Source organism: Eleginops maclovinus, chromosome 6 (assembly GCF_036324505.1).
Source record: "Eleginops maclovinus isolate JMC-PN-2008 ecotype Puerto Natales chromosome 6, JC_Emac_rtc_rv5, whole genome shotgun sequence".
In the NCBI taxonomy this organism is placed as follows: Eukaryota; Metazoa; Chordata; class Actinopteri; order Perciformes; family Eleginopidae; genus Eleginops; species Eleginops maclovinus.
The window spans coordinates 22356248-22380665 of NC_086354.1; the positions used below are offsets into that span (position 1 = coordinate 22356248).

Genomic DNA, 24418 nt, shown 5'->3' on the forward strand with positions numbered 1-24418 from the left:
GATGTGCATTTTAAACTAAGGCTCCTTTACCTTCTTCTTGTTGCCACCGCCAGGTGAGTTACTAGCATTACTTAACTTTAGAAAAATACACTTTAGAGCTCAGTTTGCCCAAGGTGTGCTGGAGCCTCGCCTCGTGTTGTAATGGACAGAGTGTGACTTCAGCAGAAAACTATTTGTGTGACTCGGCTGCAACATGCCTCAGTTTATGCTTTACTGGCTGTTGTTATCAGACAGAGGAACAGAGAGAAAATAGAGTTAGAGTGGTAGAAGAAGACCATGTGAGTGGACTTCCTTTGTCCTTGCTTTGTGTCTAACAGTATGTGATCCTGTCATCAACCCTCATCCAAATATTTTCACACTCGTCACTGCCCTTCTCTGTGATGTCAGCCAACTGTGAAGTCAATCGGATGAACGGTTGTCAAGAAAAGTAAAGGACAGATATACATACACAGACTAATCACTTTTAGTTTGATTCATTTGTTCATATTAGGTGGAAGAAGGCTTTCAAAAACACATTTTCTGGTTTTATTAATATATTTCAAAGACTTATGGAGATTAACTCTAAGATTGTTCAGTATTTTGTAAAGATTTTGGTTAATATTATGGAGTTGAACTGAAAATAGACTGAAAAGGGGGAGAGAGAGAGGGGACAATATACAGAAAAGGGCTGCAGGTATTATTTTTAACCCCTTTTTCTGTGGGTTAATCAATGTTTCCCTTGAATTGATACTTTAACCTTTCTCAGCGTGATATTGAAGCAGACACTAACAGTGGAAATGCACTTATAGAAAAACAAATGTGGACATACTGTAGTACCAAATATGTTTCAGCATAAGTTTTAGCAAATGATGGGGAATACAAGTGAAGGGCTTTAACACCTCTGTTACACCCAAGAAGCATATTTCCACTATTGATTTAATCATGATTGTGGAACATAAAATGGCAAATGGAAATTGATTCATGTGATATATGTGTCGGATACTTACCTTAGTCCTTGTTCCCCCTCCAGCTCTGCTCAGGAAGCCATGCTAATAAAAGTCTCCCTCTCGCGGTGAGCTGCCTGGTGGACAGTCGGCGGCGTCATGGCAGAGCTACCTATTGCCCCGGGCGAGGTCTACATCGAGGTGGAGTACGACTATGAATACAAGTCCAAGGACCGCCTCATCACCATCCAGCAGGGGGAATGCTACATGCTGGTTAAGAAAACCAACGAGGACTGGTGGCAGGTGAAGGAGGAAGGGTCTAAACCTTTCTACGTGCCTGCTCAGTATGTCCGCGAGGTGCGTAAAGCTCTCATGCCGCCTCCGAAAACCCATCTACAACCTGTTGCTGCCTCCGGCAATCCAACTCCACAAAGTGGGGGTGTGCTGTGGGTGAAGCCGACCAGTCTGGAGCTGGGACTCCACGACCGGCCCGCGGACAGCCTCAACAGACACGAGTCCAACTACCGGCGCTCCCCCTCCGCACATACCGCCTCTTCTGGGAACTTCAGCCCACCCACCCAGCGCAGGAACAGTAACCACCATCACGGCCCCCCCACCACTCTAACCGACCACGACCGAGCTCTGGCAGACGTCCTTCACCACGGTGGAGCCCACCTCCCCGTTCAAAGAGAAAAGTCCAGCACTCTGCCCCGGACCCGAGCTCGATCCCCGGACATGGAGCGAGCCCCGCTGGACGTGGACAGCAGGACTGACTCTGCCGGGGAGGAGAGACGCACCAACGACTCGGAGTCAGGAGACGACCTCAGCAGCAGCTCCACTGAACACCTCCAGGTACGGTCCAATGTAAAGCAATGGTTTGTGCTGTTGGTGACACTCATTTTGGCTCCAGGACCCAGTTCAAAATCTGGGGACCAATCCATATCTGTGCAAGCTAAGGTTGAGCAGCCACAGGACGTCTTTTATTTATCCGTACATTTGAATATGGCAGGGGTGTGGGTTTGACTTATTTCTCTCATGTTAAGGTGATGACCTCTGACCTAGATCATAATGTTTTGGGGAACAGTTTAATGTTGATCTGTCACTGCTGGCCTACAGCTGTGTGAGGTGCAGACAGGGGCAGCTCATTCAGTCAGAAAGCCTCAGCGAGAGGAGGCAGCTGATTAATGTGAGCCTGGTCAGTGGGGGTCAGTCTGTTCCTGAAATCATTAGTTCGGTCTGCTGCTGAACGAAAGCCGGAGAGAAAATAGAAAGCAGGTCTGTGTGGGGCTGCCTCCGGCTGTAGACCTGTTTGTGCGGAAAGAAGGGGGATTGTGGGATTAGTTACCATCAAGTCACACGTGTATAGGGCTTTGCCAGTTTGTGGAACTCCTACTAGAATATTGTATACATTTTATTCTTGCTTCAGTGCCATACTGTAGCAAAAACCATCAGTCTTTGCTATGCTACCAGTGCTTTGTGAAATGATTTGTATTACTGGATACATAAATGTAAGTTCATAGTAACTTTTGCACAATAATATGTCAGTAGTTTTGTCTGTAGTTTGTCTGTGAGTCCATTTTACAACAGATTTGGTGAACTCTGCCTGCTGTAGTCCACTCTAAAGAGGCAGTGTGCATTTTTAACATTCATTTCCTTGATCATTTTCCTATTGCTATAACTACAATATAGCCATAATATGAGAGAATACATTTAAATGCAGAAGCTTCCCTTAAACCTTTTTTTGCAGCTCCAGTGTTCAATTGAAAATCAGGGCCAGAGGCATATTTTTGTAAAGCTTTAGCATACAGTGGAGCAGATTACACAAGATGAAACATGTTTTAAAGAACTTGCATATTCTTGCATGACCTCTAAAATGGACTTTTGGTCAAAGTATTAAGGAATGTGAAACATGCATTCAGTCACTCACAGCACTATCAAAGTGAAAATGTAGGTTTGCATCTCTTTGACATAATGTTTTGGTTTCACACGTAATAATAAATGACTCTCAAAAGTTGCCTGGAAGTGAATTCATTAAGTTTTGTACACACCGAGACTCTTACTACTTTACTTTTGGAAGTGCTGATTTTGAAGCGATGCATAACACAATGACGTGACCGCTGACTCAGTATGTTGTTAAAGGTTATCTAAAAGTGAGTGTATTCAATTTCAAAGTGCGTAGATTTTCTAAAAGCAGCTCGGTCCACAATGCAGTTCCTTCCTCCCTCGGCCCTCCGTGTGCCATTTAAATGGCAGGGGGAAAGGTCAGAGTAGTCGAGCATGTTTTGGTACTCAAGACAATCAGTCTAGCTTAGTCTGAAAGTAAACTGTGATTTTCTTTCATGCTGTGAGTCACTTGATCTGCAAACATTACAGCACATTTGTTTGGCTGCTGATGGTGATGAAGGTCCTACGTTCAGTTCTGTCCACACACAGGTTTTCTGTATGGTTGTTAATGTCTTTAGTACCGGTGGTGTAACGATTATGATACAGTCTGAGGTGTTTATGGGAAACAAATGATGTCATGTGTTATCCCTCACCCCCCTGTCGTCCATTCTTTAACAGTACTTGAAAATGTATTTATGTGTTGTTAGCACCATGCTATTCTTAAAGTGATCGATGTTGTTTGATCAGGTGGACACAGAAATACCCACAATGCTCATGAGAGCCGACGGTGATGATGTGAAACCAGTTTCAGTGGGTGGCTTGTTTGTTTTTCCCCTGTCCTGATGGCATGCTGCTGGTGACAACAGCTCAGATGTGAGTCAGGTCTTCCTAAAATCTGCTAACCCCATCCCTCCTCTACTCTCATATTCTCTCCTCTCAGGACTTTCCTTTCCTGCAGTGTAATAATTAAAAGGTGATGAAAAAATTACTTTTAAAAGATGATACGATAATACTTTGTCAGAAGAGGTTTTTCTTGCATAACAGCCGCTCCATTTAGAACGTCAATAAGGAGAAATGTTTAAGACAAGAAACACGAAATAGACTTTTACTATATCCTTAAAATCACTAAGGACAATATGTGTAAGACTCTTAAATGTATATCTGACTTGGGATTGACCCCGCATTTAATATTAGGATTGACTGGTTCACAAAGAGCCCTGTACCTCTGACTAGATGGCAGCAATGACTGGATATAAAGCAGCACAAAGTAGAAAGCTGCCAGGTTTCCATCTGCCAATTCTTGTTTCTTATTTCCAGCTCCTTCTGATAAGCTCTTGCTGTTAGGCAGTGCTGAGTGTGTCCCGCACAGTTCGTTGCCAGGCTCTTATCTGCCACACTGCCTGGCCCTGACACTTGGGGCCACTTTGTCACTACTTTTGTGAGGAGTCATTCTCCAATAGCCGCTGCTCTGTCCTCCTCCAGGCTTGTGTGTTAGCACTTTAGACCGCTGAGTTGCTTTTTAATGAAGTTTGGGATTGACACATGTCCTTTTTGTTGACCAATGTTTCATATTGGGTAATCCTCCAATAGCTCAAACACTGCTTACTTAATTTTGGTTGTATCTTAGGGACTCATTTAAGAAAGCATAGACTTTTGTGTTGTTTTACAATTTAAAACAGTGAAAATGTAGGACAAAATCTGTTATTTTATATGTAGTTCCAGTCAGCTGTGGGTTTCCTGGATAACTCAGACTCTTTTGTGTTGTGTTCAACTGTTTGAGAAATTTGCAGTGTTGACAATTAGCAAGCAGCACCTTTTTTAGAAAACAACAACTTTTAAAGTCACTTTACAAGCTTCAGACCCCTTTTGAGAACTCATTTTATTAAATGATGCTCAACTCCTTAGACAAAATGTCAGGGGCAGTACAGCACAGTACCGTGTGCAGGACTTCTAATGGCCTTTGTTGTGAAGAAGTTACAGGAAGTGTAGTATTTGCTGGTTGCTTAGCTTAGATCAGTTCAGGTTTAAACAGAAGCTAGAAATTGGTTTAGTTGCATTTGGGCTTTTTCTGGCAGATCAGAATGCAAGTTTTAAAAAGCTTTTTTCACAAACAAACAATTCCTTTATTATTATCCCCGACACCTACTCTAATTTGTAATGCTCTGTGCATCCAAAGCAGAGCATAGTTTAGAGATGTGCTGCAGTGCATCTGTAAACTGAGTAATGGTGAAGGCATGATTGGAAACACTGCAGACCTGTCACAACATTAGCATTTATTTTCTTGAGCCCAGCAGCCATAGGTTCTTATTTTGAGAAAGTTAAGCAGAGATATCTATCGATACGTTCATGCATGCGGTGCGTCTGAAAGCCCCGGGCCACGGTGGATTGGACAGAATATTCACTGAAGCAGATGTTTCCCTACAGCCAGTAAATATAAAGGCTGTCAAGGTCTCAGTGTGTTTTAATTTGCTGCTCCACTGCACCGCCCCATCCATTCTGCTTTTCTCTTCCTCCAGGATCATAACAGTCCGACTGCACAGAAAAACTGAGAATGCTGAATATACTGAGTGCTCCGTTTATCAGAACGTCACATGGGAAAACATCACTCAGGGTTTTTTATCAGATATCTCAGTGTTGTAGCCGTTGTAGTTGATAAAGAGACATTTAATAGAGGTATAAAGAAGTCTATAGCTTTGCAAATATAATGTTTAAGAAAGGCAGCTGATATTGGATTTAGATTTGGATAAAGTTATGGAAAGCCTGTTATAATAGCCTCTTATTTGTGATAAATACCCATTTAACTGACTTCAACAGCCGTCAGTAAGTCATGTATTGCTTATGAATGAACAAGATCTATAATACTTACAATAACAGTTTGTTTATAAGATTAAAGGGAAAAAAATGAGCTTGATTCCGGTGATCATCCCAAATAAATTCCACTTTGCCGTTATGAATCAACAGGAATGTGATAAATCATAATCAGAATACTTATATTGTCATCATACTTAGCTATAACAAATCTGGTAGGCTTCTCTCACTGCACAAATAAATAAAAACAAGTGATAAAAGCAGAAGTAGCAGCAATGACAAGGCATGAAATGAAATGTGAATGTACATATTTACCAAAAAGTGATAAAGAAAACTTAGAAAATACTTTCGCTTCAAGTTAAGCTTAAAATTGATGATGTTTTTCTACCTTGACAGTCCCTACCATGTTATAAAGATTAGCCTAGTTTACCCATAACTCCCTTCATTATTATAGTTATCAGCCTGACAAACGGCGCAAGTTAACTTCCGTCTGTCTCTGAATGTTTCCAGTGTGTCTGCGAGTCTTGAGACAGTCTTTAATTTAGAAACTCGTATCAAAGGACTCAAAAGTCTGTAATCAAAAATGAGTATCATCTCAAAGAAGTCCATAAATCAGTGTGGCGCACTGTCTTTTTGTCGTTGCTTAGAGTCTCACTTTTAGAAGTACCAGCCACTTAAGAGTTATCTTTACACCCCCACCCCTGATTGAACCCGTCAATAACTCCCACTCGACCCCGCAGACTCCCACGGCTTCTGATGACAGCTGTAATCAACTAAAAACCTGTAATGACTCTCAGCAGGATGATTGATGGGAGGAAGCGCTTCCTAATTTCTTTGATTACTTAGTGTGAGGCAGGAAAGCAGAGTTGGCATGTGGATGTCTTCACACTGTCGCACCTTCTTTAAACATGGAGTGGCAGAACACACCCTTCCATGCACATACATGGACGTCCGCTGCACACACAATGAGTAATTCATTAACCCAGTCATTCATTAATCCTCCTCACACACATTCATGCACACTCATTTCTGTCGGGTTTGCAAAGACACACGCACACACACACACACACACACACACACACACACACACACACACACACACACACACACACACACACACACACACACACACACACACACTAGCTTTTATACACAGACTGAGGGATCTGTTAATGGGAGCCAGACCATCTGCCCGACTGTTAATTCTGCTTCTCTGCCATATTAAAAAAGGCTTATTATATCAAATGTTGGCAGAATGCTCTGCAGGGTCATTTAGATGCTAAATCATCGTCTCTTTCAGAGAGTCCCTAATGTTTTCATGCTGAGGACATCCAGATGGAAGCACAATAAACAATTGGCTCCAATTTATTAAGAATTTAAACAAAGCAATCATTCATTGCATTTTTAAAAAGTTAAGCCGCCGTCTTCCATCCATCCTGGTTCCTGCGAGGTCTCTTAAAGCTTGGGAAAATGTAGTTATCTTTGTAAATGAAGCCTACTCACTTATGCAAATCAACGCTCTACTCATATTATTTATATATTCTAGTGTCTCAGCAGACAGCGTAAACATCACCTTAAAGAGGAAGAGGAAGAAGGGCTTAACTTAGTACCTTTAAAAGATCTTGAATGTTACTTTTAAAAGTTGTATCAACCCTGATAAATACAGTAGCCATCGCTCTTCTTTTCCGGAGCAGCTTTACTATTGATTTCCTGGCTTTAGGGCATTATGAGAACTGTTTACAGAAGGGGAGTAACATTGGAAATTAAAAAGGCAGTCCTCACTTTTTCCCAGACTTCACTGCTCGTTCTGTTATGCCATTATTTTATGTTGCATGGTGTTTTATAAACCCTCAGAAGTATGTTTATGTTCCTTCTTTTCCCTCTTATCTTACTCTGCCATGTTTCCTGACAGATTGTTTGTGGATTACAACCATTGACCTTCCGTCACAAAGCCACTTTTCTCACAGTTGAGCCGACCCGATGACTGACAGCCAGAACAATAACATGCTGTTCATCACGGCTGCAGCTCATGGTCATTCTCCTTATTAATGTTTTACATGTATTCTGTCTATGAAATGTCAGAATATAGGGAAACATTTCCCAGAGCGCAAAATGAGTTCTGTAAGCATCCTAAGTTGGATGCAAACAATCAAAAAAGCTATTTCACTATCCTTTAAAACTGAGACACACATTAGGACCTTTCCATTTTTGCCTTGTAAATGATCATTTTCTGCATTACAATCAAGATTTACACATCCCAGAAATCAGAAGAACCTCAGGTAATGTTATATGTCACTTATTAAAGACTTCTATACACTATTATAGGGGATATTTGGCCATAAAACAAAAAAAAACAGACCCGCTAACCATTATATTGTATAAAACATTCAACACAGACGGTCGCACACATTTGTTGGGATTGTGCCAGAAGTGATTAGAAGCTTCTAACTTCTTCTGTGCATGAGTTAGGCCCATTCTTTTGTGCAGCGTTTTTTTTTGTTATGTCTAAACATGATGCATATCATGGCAGTTCACACACAGGGGCACCTGGCCTGCTTTGAACCAGAATGGTGTATTCATGGCAGTCTTGGGGAGTGGAGAATGTAGCTGTTGGTAGTGGTTTACATCCAACCCTCTGAATCAGACACTCCGGTTCAGAAACATGACTCCTACACTCTACACGTCACCACCAAAGATGGTGGATGAGAATACAGCGATAAAACAAACGATAAGCAATGTGCCAGGAAAAAGGTGAACCTATCCCCTTCTTTTCGAACTTTACGCATCCCTTTTACCAACGCAAGTAAACGTCTCACAATGACAATGGTGATATCGTTGTTTAGCGCTGTTTCTTTAGTTTAAGAGGAAAACCCGGCATGTCTCTAACTCAAACTGCTGAGAAGTTATAACTCTGAATACGACCTGCTATTTGGGTATAGTATACGCTCCCGTGGGTCAAAGAGAATCCGAAGCTGGAGCCTCTAAATATCAGGCCTTTGATAAAAGTCAGTGGATTTTAAAGGTAATAGTTGTGGTTGGTTGCCTAAGTTAGGATCTGTGCGAAGTAAATGCGTCAGTAAACACCCACAGGTGAATGTTTGAAGCTTCTGTGTCATAAAAACAGCAGTTAAAAAAGAAAGTGACTAAATGAAACTTCTGGACGTCATCACACCGAACATTAGCCGCCTTTAGCTTAGCAATGGTGACATAAAGTGATGCGACCGTCATGTTGTTTGTTTATTGACTAACCTTATAGAATATGTCATCTAGGGCTGCACGATTATGGCCAAAATGATAATCACGATTATTTTAATCAATGTTGAGATCACGATTAATTATCACGATTATTTGTTAAATTTTAACCAACATTTTTTTTATTGACACATAGGCTCATTATTACTGCTTTCACATCCAGGTGCTACATTCCTGCTAATGTACACATGTGTGCATCAAAATGAAATAGGTCTATATCTCGTCCACACTACTGCGTTTTCGTTTTAATCCGGAGTTTTAAAACGAAAACGTGACCATTCACGCATACTGGGCATGCGCGTGCCGGTTGCAGTTGCAGCATTATAAAATGCAGAATTTACCTGCACAACAACTGCTACCACAGCCAACAAGGTCAACAGCGCTTTTACTTCGTTGTCCATGTTTACCACTGGTAGTCAAGGCTGATCTGACCCGATAGCCAGCTGATTTGAATTTTTCCGGGTAAGGAAGGGTCACATGACGAATCAGAGAAGGATACTCGTGATCGATAAGACCCAATCAGAAAGCGCTCATGGGTGCCTACGTTAGCGTTTCCAAAAGTCTGCGTTTCTGCCTGTCCACACTAATCAGCAGCCCCGGGGCCAGCAGCGTTTCCAAAAGCCTCCGTTTTAAAACGAAAACCCAGTATTGTGTGTTGTATTGTATACGAGGCTTGTTTTCTCCATCACTCGCTAGAAGCGCTAGATTGGCTTTGGAACAAAAGCGTTGATACTGAGCGTTCTATGAACCGAAGGACACATAAATATCGCTCGATCACGCGATTACGATCGTGGGAAGCCAAAATCGTGATCGTGATTAAAATTCGATTAATTGTGCAGCCCTAATGTCATCACTGAACCACTCTGTTGATTATTGAATACAACGTCTATGCTGCAGTTTTTGCGCTTTGGTTTTGTGGATTGTGTTGTTTTTTCTGAGCCTATTAATGACTTTACCTTTTCACCAAATCCCCCATCAAACAGCCTTTCATTTGGGAATACGATGTGGAGTCTCTGTAGAGCAGACTGTGGTACTGTCAGCTTTGTGTACTCACTGCAAATGTTAGGAAGCAGCCCAGAGGGGTTTACAGTACTGTTCTCAACATCACACACACTGACACACACTTCAGGCGGACTGGCAGCTGATCCTCTGTCTGCAGTGTTTGGCTCTTGTGTAACAGAGCAGGGGTAAGGCCAGGTTTGACAACCTCACTTTGCATCTCTTTCTTTCTCCCTCACTCCTGTCCTGTGTTCATTTAAAATGCACCTGCTTCTCCTCCAGCCTTGGCTCACCTTTCCTACACTAGAGTAAGGTGTATAAACAGTTGCTCCATTACAGAAAAAATACATATTTTGAGCTATGGCTATAATATAAGTTATTGATATATCCTGGAATGTAGAGAAAGCTTTTATTCATAAAATAAAAGAGTTGAAATGAGTTGGCTAATCCAGCTAAATGAAATACCTGTATATCTGCAGTGCTTGTTTCATCAAATTAACAAAAATAAAGCTGTAAATCCAAAATTGCCATAAAGCAGTCCTGCTCATTGATTGACAGGAGTGCCCGCAACGCTAAAACAACCATTGATTCCCGGGAGGATCGGCGTCCTTCATCTGCGTATGGATTAAACACTAAATTAAACAGACAGCTTATTATATTTGCTTCCATACAAGCTCTTTTATATCGTGTATTGGAGCATACACATGTTGTTGTTCGCACGGACTATCCAATATTAGCGCTCTCTTTTTCAAAATCTGAAATCCGTAAAGCTCAATAAGCCAAATAAGTTTTGGTTGTGTTAACACTTGTGCTACTCCCTCATACTTCTCCTATTAACACCTCCATCTTTTCTCATCCCCTTTCTTTTCCCACTCTCTCACTTTGACCCCCACCCACCCTTCATACACCCTTGCACCTTCCTCATTCGCTGAGTGAATGGCAACCAATAGAGAAGTCTTAGAAAGCAATTATTAAATCAAATCAAAAATACAAACATGAAATAGATACGTCAATTAAACTAATAAAAAATGAAATGCTGACATGATGAATTGATCCAGTGTTTGAGATTGTCGCTGATTAATAGCTGAGTAATACATTAAGGATGCAGAAATGCATCTCAATGCATTTACATATGAACAAGATTGCGGGAATTGTAATAACAAAAAAGTGCAACCAAGATGCAAAGAGTTACATCTCTCAAACTCATTTTTTAAAACACAAGGGTCATAAATAATGTACTTGTGTTTGCCATAAGGTAGATGAATCCGTTCCAAAGGTTCAGCTGATGCACTCTTGATGAGCAGGAGGGGTTAGACTGTCAGCAGTATAATAAATATCCTGGACGGTGATTATAGGGGATCATCCTGAGTAAACTCTGCTCTGTATCTTTGATTAGAGACAAAGAAGATGTTTGTGTGTGGGTGGGGGGAACGGGCAAAATGTCCCTCACTTTATGGAGCTTTTCCTAATCCCTCTGGGAGCTTCAATTGGATATCTGTGTGTGTGTGTGTGTTTGTGTGTGTGTTGTTTCAGCTGGGGCGTCCTGCGTTGGGGCATTATGGTGAGGCAGGTCATGCAGTGTAGTGCTCAGGGAGAGCGAGCATCACTGAACTCTCTCTCTCTCTCCCTCTCTGTTTATGTAAGAGAACGTGTGAGTGTATAACGGTCTGTGTGTGTGTGTGTGAGTGTGTGGTGTTTCATTATCTGGTTAGCCACAGTGACATGTCAGTCAGAGAGAGAGTTTGTGAATAGGCAGAGGCTGCTGCTGCTGTGTTCCTCTGCGTCGTCAGTGTCCCCGTCTGCACCGCCGGCTACATCACCCCCCCTCTGCAGCGGGACGTGGCTACAGGACAGCATGTACCCAGATGAGAATGAGACGGTAAGGCTGCTTCTTAATCTGAGCGTGTGTATTGATAGCAGGGATACAGAAACTTCAAAAAACCTACGATTTCAATGCAGCGTCGTACACATGTTTTTGCCAAGTCAGCACATCCCTCCACACACTGCTGCTGTTTTAAAGTAATGCTCCGCTCAGAACAAAGCTTTCGAGGTGGTAGGCTGGCATTTTTATTTCCTGATTGACTGTGTTGGATGCACTCTAAGAGAATTACCTTGAAACAACGTGGGTTTTGTATTTCATTAGTATTGCACTGATCCCCGTCATGGCATGCACGCAGAGTGTTGATCCCTGAAGTTATATATATTTACCCCAGATTATACAGCTATTCATCTCAGCCTTGTATTTCTGTCTCTCACTCACACAGCAGCTGATCTTGCAGCTTTTGTTCGAACCTTAGGGCAGGACTTGTGTTTATTACCCATTCGTTCAGTGTGAGTGCTCACAGGGATCCATAATATCGGTTATTGGATCCCTTAGCTACTTTATAGCCAGAAGGTACTGATGAGAGGGTTCAGTTTGTACTCTTAGAGATGTTTGATGACATGCAACAGGAGCTCAGAGGATGCGCTAAGCACTTGCCATGCTTCATTACATAAGCTCTGGCTGCATAACATTTGTTTGGACAGCTGGCTGCTGAGACGAGCTCGGGACAGCGGTGATGATGCAGGGTGGCAGCCAGGACAACATATACTGTCATATTCAGTTTCTGTTTTTATACACAATTTAACGTTTATTTATTGCTATTAGAATGACTGATATTTTACATATTGGGTGCACTGAGCAGGATATATTTAAAGGAACAGCGGGTTATGTCTGAAAATCTGTAGAAACTTAGTGTGAGCGTTGATGGTGGTAAGATTTGAGAGACTAAAATATCACTTTTACTGGCTGCGTGAAGCCTTAAACTGCTCCATTTAAAGGTAAAGGTGCTTTTTAAAACATGTTTTGTTGTGGATTTGTTTGTGATCATGAATCACATCGTTTTAAATTGACAGTTCAAGCAACCCATGTTCGTATTTCCTTATTTTAGCTTTTGTTATAGGAATCTAAAACCCATAGTACACATTTTGAAGCATCTTTTAGAAACAAAATACATACCTTTAGCCTCTAACTAAATCAACCATGAGATTTTACTGTAATCACAACTCATCTCTAACATAACCAAAAGCTCCTTTTTAAAAATGTAGATGAAGTTTGTGTTAAACTCTGACTCTTTCTCTGTGATGAGATCAATCCCCTCCAAACCTCAGTGTGTTTCTGAGCAGCCTCTAAATGACAGAGAGCCGTTTGCACTGTGTAATCTCCTGGTCCAATATAAGTAAGGGTTTGTTCGGGGCCCTGCCCATGTGTACTCATGCGTGCAATATCTTTTCTCACTTTCCACTGGCCGCCTGTGTGCACTTTAACCCCGGTGCAGTTTGGAGTCAGAGATTATTAACTTGACCCTTTTAAGACGTTTTTCAACGTGAGTAAAATGCATCACAGAACACTTGGAGAGAAGAGAAGAGTCTCAACTTGAACTTTTTAGATCATGCTTTTATATTTTCAAACAGTATTCACATGTACTCTTCTAAAAGTGATTTCTTTTCTAAAAAATATAATGAACTACAGAAAATGTGCTTGCTTGATGCTACAGACTATATACTATATTTGTTATATTTCTGGTTTGTTTTTTAGACAAAATAAACCATTGTGATGTGAATTTGTTTTCTCATTTTATACACTTATTATCATCAATTGATGACATAGTGACTGATAGCTTAACCAACAAAGGAATATTATCATTAGCTGCCGCCCAAACACTGTTCACCTAATACTGCAGTTTAACTATTAGTCATTTATTTGATGAATGACCTTTATTTATGTCGTAATTCCGAAGGTGAGGCACACACAGGTAATGAGTATAACGCGGCACAATAATTCAGAAATGGTTTTGATTAAACTGACTGAACTTCATCAGTTATTGTAAATATGCAGGCTGGTTTAACCTTGATTTATAAGACTCATTTTCTCCACAGAGCTTACACTGTTTTTCTTCTAGGCGTCACAAGTTGAAGGTTTCAGGTCAGTAGGTCACTGCATCCTAAGCAAAGCAGTATCTTTTTTTATAATCGTCCCGGGCTCGGGTGATGTTACCACGAAGGGCGGAGGTTACAGGATAAAGAAAGCAGTGTGGGAATGGTACAACTGTGAACTGGTTTGGGATCAATGACAGGATGATCCCGGCTTAAGCTTTGTTCTGCCGGCATACTTTGAAAGCTCGTAAAGGTTTATCTTTGTTGTTATTCTAGTAACATAAAAAACGTGATAAGAGTTTATAGAAATCATGACACCAGATCCTATGAACACAATCCTGTTCACTGGGTTGAGCAAGACATCTAGTATCGAGGTTTAGTCATTTGAGATATTGACCAGAGTTTATTATACTTGATACACACGTTTAGTAACAAAATATAGCTAAGAGCAATATCAACATTAGGTTTCTTTGAGAGAGGACGGACACAGCATGTTTACAAGTTGATGGAAAACTTCCTTTTACAAATGAACTATGAATGCATAAAAAAAACATGTCAATAACTCCTTTTCAGACATTTAGTGGATGTGAAGTCATGGGTTCAACGCGGTGTGATTTCACATAAAAAGGACATTTTATTTAGGTTTAAAATAACTAAGACTGCCGTACAATTTGTTGCCTGATATCCTTGAATCTAATTGTACATAACTTCAAAAATGGTTCATACATCTCTTATGAGATGTCTGTAAGGAGTCAGTTACCTTAAATAATACGTCTAGTATTAAAACGATTCGCTAAAATTAAGTTTGAAAAGAAAGATGTTCATCTCCTTCGTCACCGTTTTATTGCCACCTTCCAAAAGCTCACAAAGTGCATCTAGATCACTTCAGCGAATTGGACAAACTGAATGTCTGAGCCTTCTCTCTGTCTCTCTAGAGCTAAAGGCTGCCTTGTTTTGAGTCGAATCATAAGTTAGCTAGGACGTGTTTAGGCGAGTATTAGAAGCTGAAATGAAACTCCTCAGCACGGTGGGCCGATTTCCAGTGTGTCGCAAGACTTGCAGGGTGAACTGCATTGTTCCGAGTTGATTTCCAGCTCTACAGCTTTTGTGTGTGTTTGTCAAACTGTCATTAAACAGCTGTGCAGCCAGAAATATCTCTCTGTGATACTCAGTGAGGAAACCAGCTTCCTAAATACACAGTCTGGAAGACCGTGATGGATTTGCTCTGATGAAAGAAAGAACTAAGACGAGTAGAAGGACCTGCAGAGTCATGCTGCTGAATGAGCTGCACCCTGCCAGCTCGATTTGGTTTAACGCCGGCTCCTCTCCTGCAGGATTAAAGCTCTTCCTGTTTGGATTGTGCCCCTGGGATAACTCCCTTTCAGATTAGATTAGTAGATTACTCTAGAAGTCTTGAATGTGTGTTTATTTTCCTCTTAGTCACACCCTCTGATAATGTACAGTAGCTAATGTAGTAGATCACTCGGCATTATCTCATTGTAGTTTTCCGAAAAATGCTCTGAAATCCAGCAGAGAATCACCCAGTGAGCCTCCTTTGTCTCGTTGAACTGGTTTGTCTTGAGCAGGTTTTTGTACTTTATTCAGGTCTTTGAAGCCAGACACATGATGCACACTTTTTGTTCATTTTAAGACCGGAAATTCCGGCTCAGGCCCGAATGAAAGGCTGGTATTCTAAATAGAGAATAGCAAGCAGTTTTTTTTCTTCCCAAGGACAGTGTGATTTGAAAACCAAGTCAAATCACATAACGCCTGTTGTCACAATACAGTAAATGAATGAGGGGATGGCTGAACCACTGAACCTTACTGAAATTCTGCAGCTCTGACTTTGGGTTTCATCAGCTTTTGTGGAGAAATAATTCGTTCAGGCAGAGAAGGGCAGCTCCATTTTTCCTCCTGACTCAGAGCTTGGCAGCATTCAGTTTTCCCCCAAACTAGTAAAGACTTGTTAAAAAAACCAACAGCGTATTATTGAGTTCAAAGATAACTAGTCTTTGTTGTATCAACGTTGCAAAGTTCCAGAGTTTAGTACCTCATTTTTTGGGTACCACGAAATAAATATTCTTAGAAAAGAGGAAAAAATAAAAACCAAGTAGCGACAAACTGCCCAGCCTTAATGAAAAACAAACCTGGGAATTTAGTCAATTTACCACCTTGCTAGGTTCTTAGACTTCAGTTAGACCTCCAAATAATGATTATTTGTGACTGTGGCTGCTTAGATAGCCAAAATAAAACATCACCAGGTGAACAGAAAGCCGTAGTTGTGCTGTTTGATGTCACATGGTCATTCAGCCTTATATATTTCATAAAGACAAAACATTCATTCATTACATTTTCATTTGCCTCGCTGCCCCTTTGTTGTAGAGAATACGTAATCTCAGCCTTCTAGAAAACACGCGTCTATAAATTGTGCCGTATAAATTCAATTCAAACGATACTTTTAACCGAATACTTAGACATTGGGTTTCTGCCATAGAGACGCATTAACCGCTGCTGGATCCGTAGCATTCATGGATGCATTCGTGGCGGTTTGAGTTTCCGTTCCTAATGTCGTTTTTTTCACTACACCATTTAACTCAAACTCAGAAACCACTCTACCTGAACACTCCTGAGTGCTTCAGGGTCAAATTCTCACTTTCCCGTTCAGGTTGGAACATGTTCTTGGGGAAAATGGCTGTGTTGGTGCAGTGTTTCCTCAGAGCTCCCTGATGAATTGTTGTCACCTCTGCATCACTTTTCTTTGCCTGCTGCCTCTCTGCCTCCCCTGCCTGCCTTTCCCAATGACCTTGCAGGATTTGCATGGTCATTGAAGGCATCAGAGCCAGCAGTTTTTATCTCGGGCTCCAATCTCCGCGTTGCTTCATCCACGGAGTAAAAGTCATTGATGGAAAACTGCCAGACGAGTCATACCAGCTGAAAACGCCTGTGCAATGCAATTTCCACCTTCTTTTTTCATTTCGCAACACTCTCCTTGTGCTACCACATTTTCTTCTTTCTTGATTCAGACTTTTTAGCATGAAAAACTTCTCAGTACAATCCCTTTGTTTTAATCCCTTCCTGATATGAGGTTCTTTTCTCAAGGACTCTTTATCCAGTTGCCCACTTAGTTCTATCCCACAAATGATCTTAACTTCAAAAGCTCCCATCTCTAGTCTCACAATATTAGCTATAGTTATTGAAAAAAGTCTTCAGACAGAGTTTTTATTGCAATAGACAGACGAGAGCTTTCCTAAACTCCTGTCTGTTGTCACTTTACTCCTCTGTTATTTATGCTTACAGTATATCCATGTGTCTGTGTTTGTAGTGATACCTAATCAAATATAACTCATAGATTCTCTCACCAAATATTTACCGTTTAAAGAGATTGAGATAACCACGCTGCATCATTTTGCATACTTCTTAATGATTTCACTTCTTTAAGGAACCCTTAAGAGCACTTTTATAAACCATCACGGTGTTATATCATCGAGTGTTACCGAAACCCTTTGTGATTATCCGTTCGGTCAAAAAAATGTGTTGAATGCATTTTCTTATTTATAACTCTTTTGAAAAGCAGCTTTTTATTTAATGTGGCATTTCGTAAATCCATGTTTTCAACTAGGAGCGCTTCTCCTGGCTCATTACAGCGCCCTGTAGATCAGTGAAATGGTGTGAAACCATTGGCAGAACTTTATCATTTTACACGCCATACTGTAAATGTGTCTCTATACCATATCAGTTCATATCAATGCATCCTATGTTCATTTAGTGAATGATTAGTGTCTCTGCTACTACAGTACTTTACCTTATTGTGGTCACAGAATTGGTTTCAATATCAAGGTGGAAATAGATAAACATAATGTCAAACTCTGACTCTAAAGTCAAATAGCCTCTCATTACTAATCCTGCATTTAAGAATGGAATTAAACTGAACGCTACAGAAGTGCTGTGCTTCTTAGCCGGGGTTTTACTCTCCTAACTCGAGCCCATAAAGTCGTTGTAAAAGTCGTGGCATGCTGCAGGCTGAATGAAGCATCATTCTTAGCCGGGGGGGTGGGGGGGGATGTCTCTTCCTGCCTCTCTTCCTCATACCTGGCCTCTACTCCCCTCCCCCTCCTCCTCCCATATAAAGAGGTGTGCTGTAGAGGCATGCGGCTGTGTGGAAACTGGGACACGTTGCCTCTTCTCTGTAGCTGGAGGAGGTGAAATGTATTTGAGTAATTTCTCCCTCTCTCTTTTCTACCTCCCCTCTTCACCACATTCTTTAAGGTGTGCAGAGACAAGTCAGGGCACGCTTCCCCGGCCAACAGAAAGAGTTTGAAGTCAGCTATGCAAAATTTGAAAAAAGATGCCCAACAAAGAAGAAAGACCGATAACGAGATGGAAACATTTCAGAAGAGACTATTAGGGTTCTGCCACCAACGATAGATATGGTGTGCAGATATTCAGGAACATAGTGTTGTAAAATGACCAGTTCTTCTAGAATCAGCTCTCTGCAGTGTGGCGTGGTTTCACTGGGATGCAGGATGATGAATGAGGCTCTGGGAGGAAACACAGCAGGCTAACCTGGAGATGCAGATTTACTCCACTCTCAATGAAATACAGTTTTCATTACGTAGAGTCGTCCTCTGAACACTTACATAGTTGTTTCACCGGTTGACTCCAGTTGTACATCATTTCCTCATTACTCACGACGATAACCGTGCACTGTCGTTGACCTTGTGAAAAGACTATAGTGGGAATATTCGGGCACATTGTCAAGCTTAATTACACTCTGAGCTTTTTCTAATTGCTGTGTCATTTTGTCGCCGCTCAGCTTTCCTGCTTTGCAATTATCGGCGTCTTCACTTGCTGTATGAGAGTTTGTTTTGAATGGCGTTCTGGACCTGAAGGCATGTAGTGTTCTCCTGGTGTTTTCATATCTGTTAAATATCATCCAGATTATTTTGAATGTAAAAGGTCCAACGGTAACAACACGACTCCTGTGGTGGGGGGCCCTATTCTGCTCAATTTCAGGTTCATATTTATATTTTGTGTCTCTCCTGGGACATGTCTCCATGTTTTAATGTTCAAAAAGCTCTTTATGTTTCTCATACTGCACCTTTTTCCACCCTCTGTCTGAAACCAGAGCCCAGTCTGCTCTGATTGGTTAGCTGGCTGGCTCTGTTCTGATTGGTCAGCCGATGAAAGATGTCCCACCCCTATACTGATCACATACAATGTGTTGGAGTGCTAGCCAATAGAAGCCCGATTGTTACGTAATGTGATGTCTTTATGTTTCGGAAGTAAACAAAGGAGGGAACTTTGGGATTTTAGCATTAGCAGACCATTTACATGCACACAAACGTAACACACTGCAGAAAAGCATAATAGGGCCCCTTGAAATACAACCCATTATGATTAATGTACATATTGACACAGAAGTAGTTTCAATGGGAATTTGTTAAATGCAAACTGATTTTAATGTGACATAAGATTGTGAAAAGAAGGAATACACATTTTACCCAGAATGCCACAGTGTTAGTGCTATTGTTACTCAATGTGCTTTCTTAACATTCAACTATCGTACAGTAATCACTTTAACTTCTGGTTGCTGCCGTCAGTAAAAGCCCACTTGTGTTATGTCTCAGGCGTGACTCACTCTCTTCCGGTGCCCACTCACGTACGACAACACTGTCTGACTTTGTGTGTGTGCGTGTGTGTGTGTGTGTGTGTGTGTGTAACTTTGAATGAATAAACTCTGCTTAGTTCATTTCTGTCTTTTATCTTTGTCGCTGCATCCCTGTCAGCGGGGGTAATGGACATACAGCCTCATTCACGGTCATGAAAAGACATTTAGTGCACGTGAATGGCTGGCCTTAAAGGAACTGTGTCTGTGTGTGGAGGAATAATACTCCGTTCTGTTCCTGCACACTGGGATCAGTCTTAACCCATGCAGTGTTCCCCAGCTGCTCCACAGTGAAGCTGTGTCTGCTATAATGTGATCTCACCGGATGAGACCCAGTACTGTGTATATGTTTTTCTCTTTGTTTCAGTTGCCAGTCAAGATGTGTTAAAAAGAGAGACTCTGTGAAGAAGATTCATTGTGTTAAGGTTATTAATCTGATTAATCAGCTGCTTGAATCACACTTTTTAGGGTAAATGTGCAAGCTGAAGAAACGTTTGTTACTAAATTCACTCGTTATCTTGGATGCCATTCACTTTGGAACTGGAAAACGAGTGAATAGATGATTCTCAGTTGTAGTATCACACCCCAGGGACACTCAATACATTCCTATTCAAACTTTAGTGCCAATCTAAACCAAATTGCCAGAAAATCTGCCGATGAAAATGCAATTGGATATGCATTTTTTATCCACTGCTGTTCCACAAATATTAGAATTTGGAGCATCAGGAAAAACATTTGTGCTTATTATCCAGTGTATTGCCTTCAAACCATGCAAAATACATTTAGTTGTGTTTCCAGTTGGAGTTGAATGGGCTGAAAGCAACCTCAAACAGACTTATACCATTCAAATAAATACAAATATGTTTTCAAAACACATCCCAATAATGAAAATCTCCCTGGCTGCAGCTGAACATTATCTGCCTGCAGTTTTTCTGTTGACATAAACGGTGTGGTCCTTGTTTTACAAGGTAATCTGCAGGCTGTGTGTTCCTGTGTTCTCTAATGTGCTGCTGGATGGGGAATGAACTGCATGTGCCCTGTCTGCCACAGAGGGATTACAACACGCTCACACACACACGCTCACACACATATGGAGCCATCTGCCTACACACTTTCAAATCACATCAGAGGTCTGGGTTATCAAATTAGGCTCACAAAGGTTAAACGATGTCTGAGTGAAAGGACTCTGCCTCCAGAAGCCTGCTGTCTCCTCTAGATGTTCTCATGAGGTCGGGCTGGAATGATCTCTCAGCTCGGGAGGTGAGAAGAATAAAAGGCAGGCTGCAGGTGCTCTTTTTCTCTCTTTCCTCTGCTCTCTGAACCACATCTCCCCCTTTTCCCTTCAGTGGGAAATGGTTGCTAACCTGTTAACATTCCCTGCTGCTAAACAATGAGTAGTAGATGTTGTCTGTGAAAACTCTCTCTTTGTCTGTGACATTTCCCTTTTTCACTTTGCCCATGAACACACATCGTGGCAGAAATACATTTAGATATTTAAAAGAAAAATGCACCTTTAAAAAGAAATGAAAACCCACCTGTTCCGACTCCAGCTCTCCAGCTATAAAAGAGGTCATTTCTGTTTGTAGTTTTTCAAATGTATTGTCTTATTTGAAGCCAATACATTAGCTCTTACAATGGTTTGGTTAATTGAAAGCTCACGTACTTGCAAGATTATTGCTGTTTTACACACATATATATATATATATATATATATATATATATATATATATATATTTGTTATGGTAAGTCTCTTTGGATGAAAGCATCAGTTAAATGAAATGTATAAAAATAGTCCAATAATTGCAGAGGAGTGGCACGTCACTAGTGAAATACATACACCACACAGTCTCTTTACATCACTAATACACAAGAAATACATATAGATGTGTTCTGCATATTTATTTTTGTCCTTCTTTCCTAACTTCTTAAGGGTCTCGCAACCCCTCAGATTTATTTATGACTCTTTTGGGGTCAAATCAGCCTTAAGATTCTTCCTATCAACCATTCATTTGTGAGCACAGCAGATAAATGTTCACTGCTCTTGTGGTTTTTCTAGGTCAACTTGCCAGCTCAGATTCACAGGACAGCAGCTGTATGTTAGTGGGGCTTGTGACCAGAAAGTCTCTGGTTGAAATCACCCAGAAGAGCTGGGTAGATGAAAACGGCTCCCTCTTGAATCTCCAGCTGCAGAAAACGATCTCTCCTGAGAGTGTGCAACGTTACGAATGTAAAACTTGAGTGCTGCTGAAAAAGAACCAGCCCAAAAATAAGCAGACAATTGATATAATTACGCATTTAATGGGGTGTTTCTGCTCAGGATTTAAAGAACATTAATTAACGTATGAATTTTGTTGCAAAGGCTGGACAGATTCAGATCGTAGTGTTCAGAGATTTGGATTTTGATAACATTTAGATTCATTGTGAAGAAGGATAAACAAAAGATACAAATAAAGGCTCATCTCTGCTAAGTCTGCAGCTTTTCTGTTGTGAAAATAGAAAACCGTTATCTTTCTTATTTGTATGATTGTGTTGTTTGCACTGAAGCATTTCATTCCTCAATTCAAAAACGTTTCTGAAAAAAGGCACATTTACAGATGCATAATCTACCTAGCGACAGAGCTCAATGTTTCCGCATCAGATAATAGCAATAAATCCTGAACAGAGCCCAAATTTGGAGCAGCATCTTTCTGAGTCACATCCCATTGCATCATGTGTCCTGAACAGTGAACGCACCTGTCCCCCTGCTACACTCTTACATAATCACCTCCACACACACACACGCACACGCACACGCACACACACACACACATTTATAAACACATGCCATCTGTCCTCAGTGGACCCCTACAGACTGCAGCCAACCACGGCGCAGGAGAATTAGCGTCATTAGCTGTTAGCAGTCAGGTAGACGGTATTAGAGGATTAATCATTCCGTCGTGGCCGACCTGCTGCTCCCTCAGGCTCATTCTTCCTGGAAAAATGACCCCGCAGCACCGATCATATATCGAAGGCTGAGTCAGTCACCTCTGGAATGTTATACTGACATTTTTATTCTATAAAATGTGGGAAAATGGTCAGAGCAACACTCATGCTTACTGGTTTGAGTCCCTGGTAACAGAAAATGTCAGCAGAAGTGTTGGTGAACACAATAGTGAAACTTTGGAGGTAAATGTAAAGTAGAGGCAGACATTTTAACACTCAAAGCTACTGAAAATGGGAAAAAGATTGGGAAGGAATATGAGAGAACTACTAAATAAATACAACATGGCATTTTGAAGGGAATGGGTACCACAATAGGCGTCGTATAAGAAGTCTGTGTACGTTTTATAATTATGTTCTTGGAGTGTTTGAGTGACATCGAGTCTTAGACAGTGTTTCAGACGGCAGAGCATTTGGACAGCTGCTTTTCCAGACACACATGCTGCGGTATGTGGTCATACACTTTACAAAAGAAAAACACATGCTCACATCTGGAAAAGTGCATTCCTCCCTCCTACGTTTGGGCAGTGCCAACCCGGATCACTTCCCACTGTATGTGTCACTCTGGCTCATGAAGTTTTGTACATTTAGTCATAACTGCACAATCCCTGCAGAGAATACGACCCTGTGGAAGATGTGATAGCTTTGAAGTCATGGAGGTTGGATAAGGGACTCTTGTTTCTGCTTTTTGCTCCATGATTAAGGGGAAATCTCACCCCTGCATGAACAAACACAGCCGCCTCAGTTTGTGTTACAGAAGGCCCGGGCAAAACATATGAGCTTGATGTAATTCTTGCCACACTGCCAACGCCCGAAGATTTCAACACCTTCTCGTACATAAACGAGCAAACCGCTGGATTGCAAGAGAATCCCAAATATATGACGGTTCATTTTAACCTTGTGAAAAAGAACTACTTGTTTGGGAAAAGATTGCATGACATGGCGATGTATTATACCTAAAAAGCAAAACAATAATAACTCAAGTTCAGGTTTCAAACAGGACACACAGTCCTGTCTTCTGCGCGAAAGTCCTTTGATAATCAAAATTGTATTGAATATAGGGGTCAGTGTCTGCCCATTCAGCCCTATTTGTTTCAAGAATCAGTTGTATCCGACACTTATGGATAGTTAATTTAGAATTCACAGATATAAAAACGTATAAAGTGTTCATTTAGTTTCATATCCTGATCTAAAACGCCATTATCTTGATGCACAGTGAGTCAAAGCTGAATTCAAACCTTATTTTATTATTTTTTTCTGACGTTTTACTCCTTTCTTGCAAAGCAGCCTCTCTTTTTCAAGTGAAGGAACGGGTTGTCCTCACACACACATGGAAGTGAAAAGTGTGTGTGTCCTCTCGTCGCCGCGTCCTGACTTCACGAGGTCACTGAGGGCTCAATCTCACCTCGGGTGGTTCCCTGTGTTTTTCCTGCCTTGCATTGCTGTTTCTCTTTTCTCTCCTGGTGACTGTAATTGCTCTGGAGTTGCGTAACTGCCCTGGGTGGTGTCTGTGTTCAGGCCTTTTATGTGTGGACTTGCAGTGTGCCTGTCCGTGGTTTTGCTTTTTCATCCTTCATTATTTATTTCTGTCAGATTTCATGATATTACCTCAGACCACACTGGAAAGAGACACATGTATTTTTGAAGATTAGGCTTCATAACGAGCGTCTTTTGAGAATGCATATCTTTTTGGGCTTTCAATCATGTTTAGGTTCATAAGTGTTTTGCTCCTGGTCATTTCTTTTCCTCTGCAGCTTGACTTTTCTGTACTCAATGACCCTTAAGACATAGAATGTAGTATGTAGAAGACCTCTATACCTTACTTTAGAATACTGACATAGCAATAATACGTCTGATATTTTGTTATCTATGATCTCATCTTCTTTTGTAAAACAGCCTGGCATTTTTCCACGTGCACAACTCCTCTTTATTACAACCTCCCCTCTTCCTGTTTCGGTCAGGCTAGTTTCACTTGTCATTTGTCCCTCTTCCA

General features: G+C 41.1%; 1 protein-coding gene across 4 annotated transcripts in view; it reads left to right on the top strand.

The window, feature by feature from the left end:
• LOC134865780 (rho GTPase-activating protein 12-like) overlaps positions 1–24418 on the top strand; it is a 46960-nt gene that overhangs the window by 4963 nt on the left and 17579 nt on the right. For all 4 annotated transcript variants that reach the window (XM_063885489.1, XM_063885491.1, XM_063885492.1 and 1 more), the window contains exon 2: positions 1010–1775. In XM_063885489.1, coding sequence (XP_063741559.1) covers positions 1083–1775 — 693 coding nt within the window. In that variant the 5' untranslated portion in view covers positions 1010–1082. The remainder of the gene's footprint in view (positions 1–1009; positions 1776–24418) is intronic.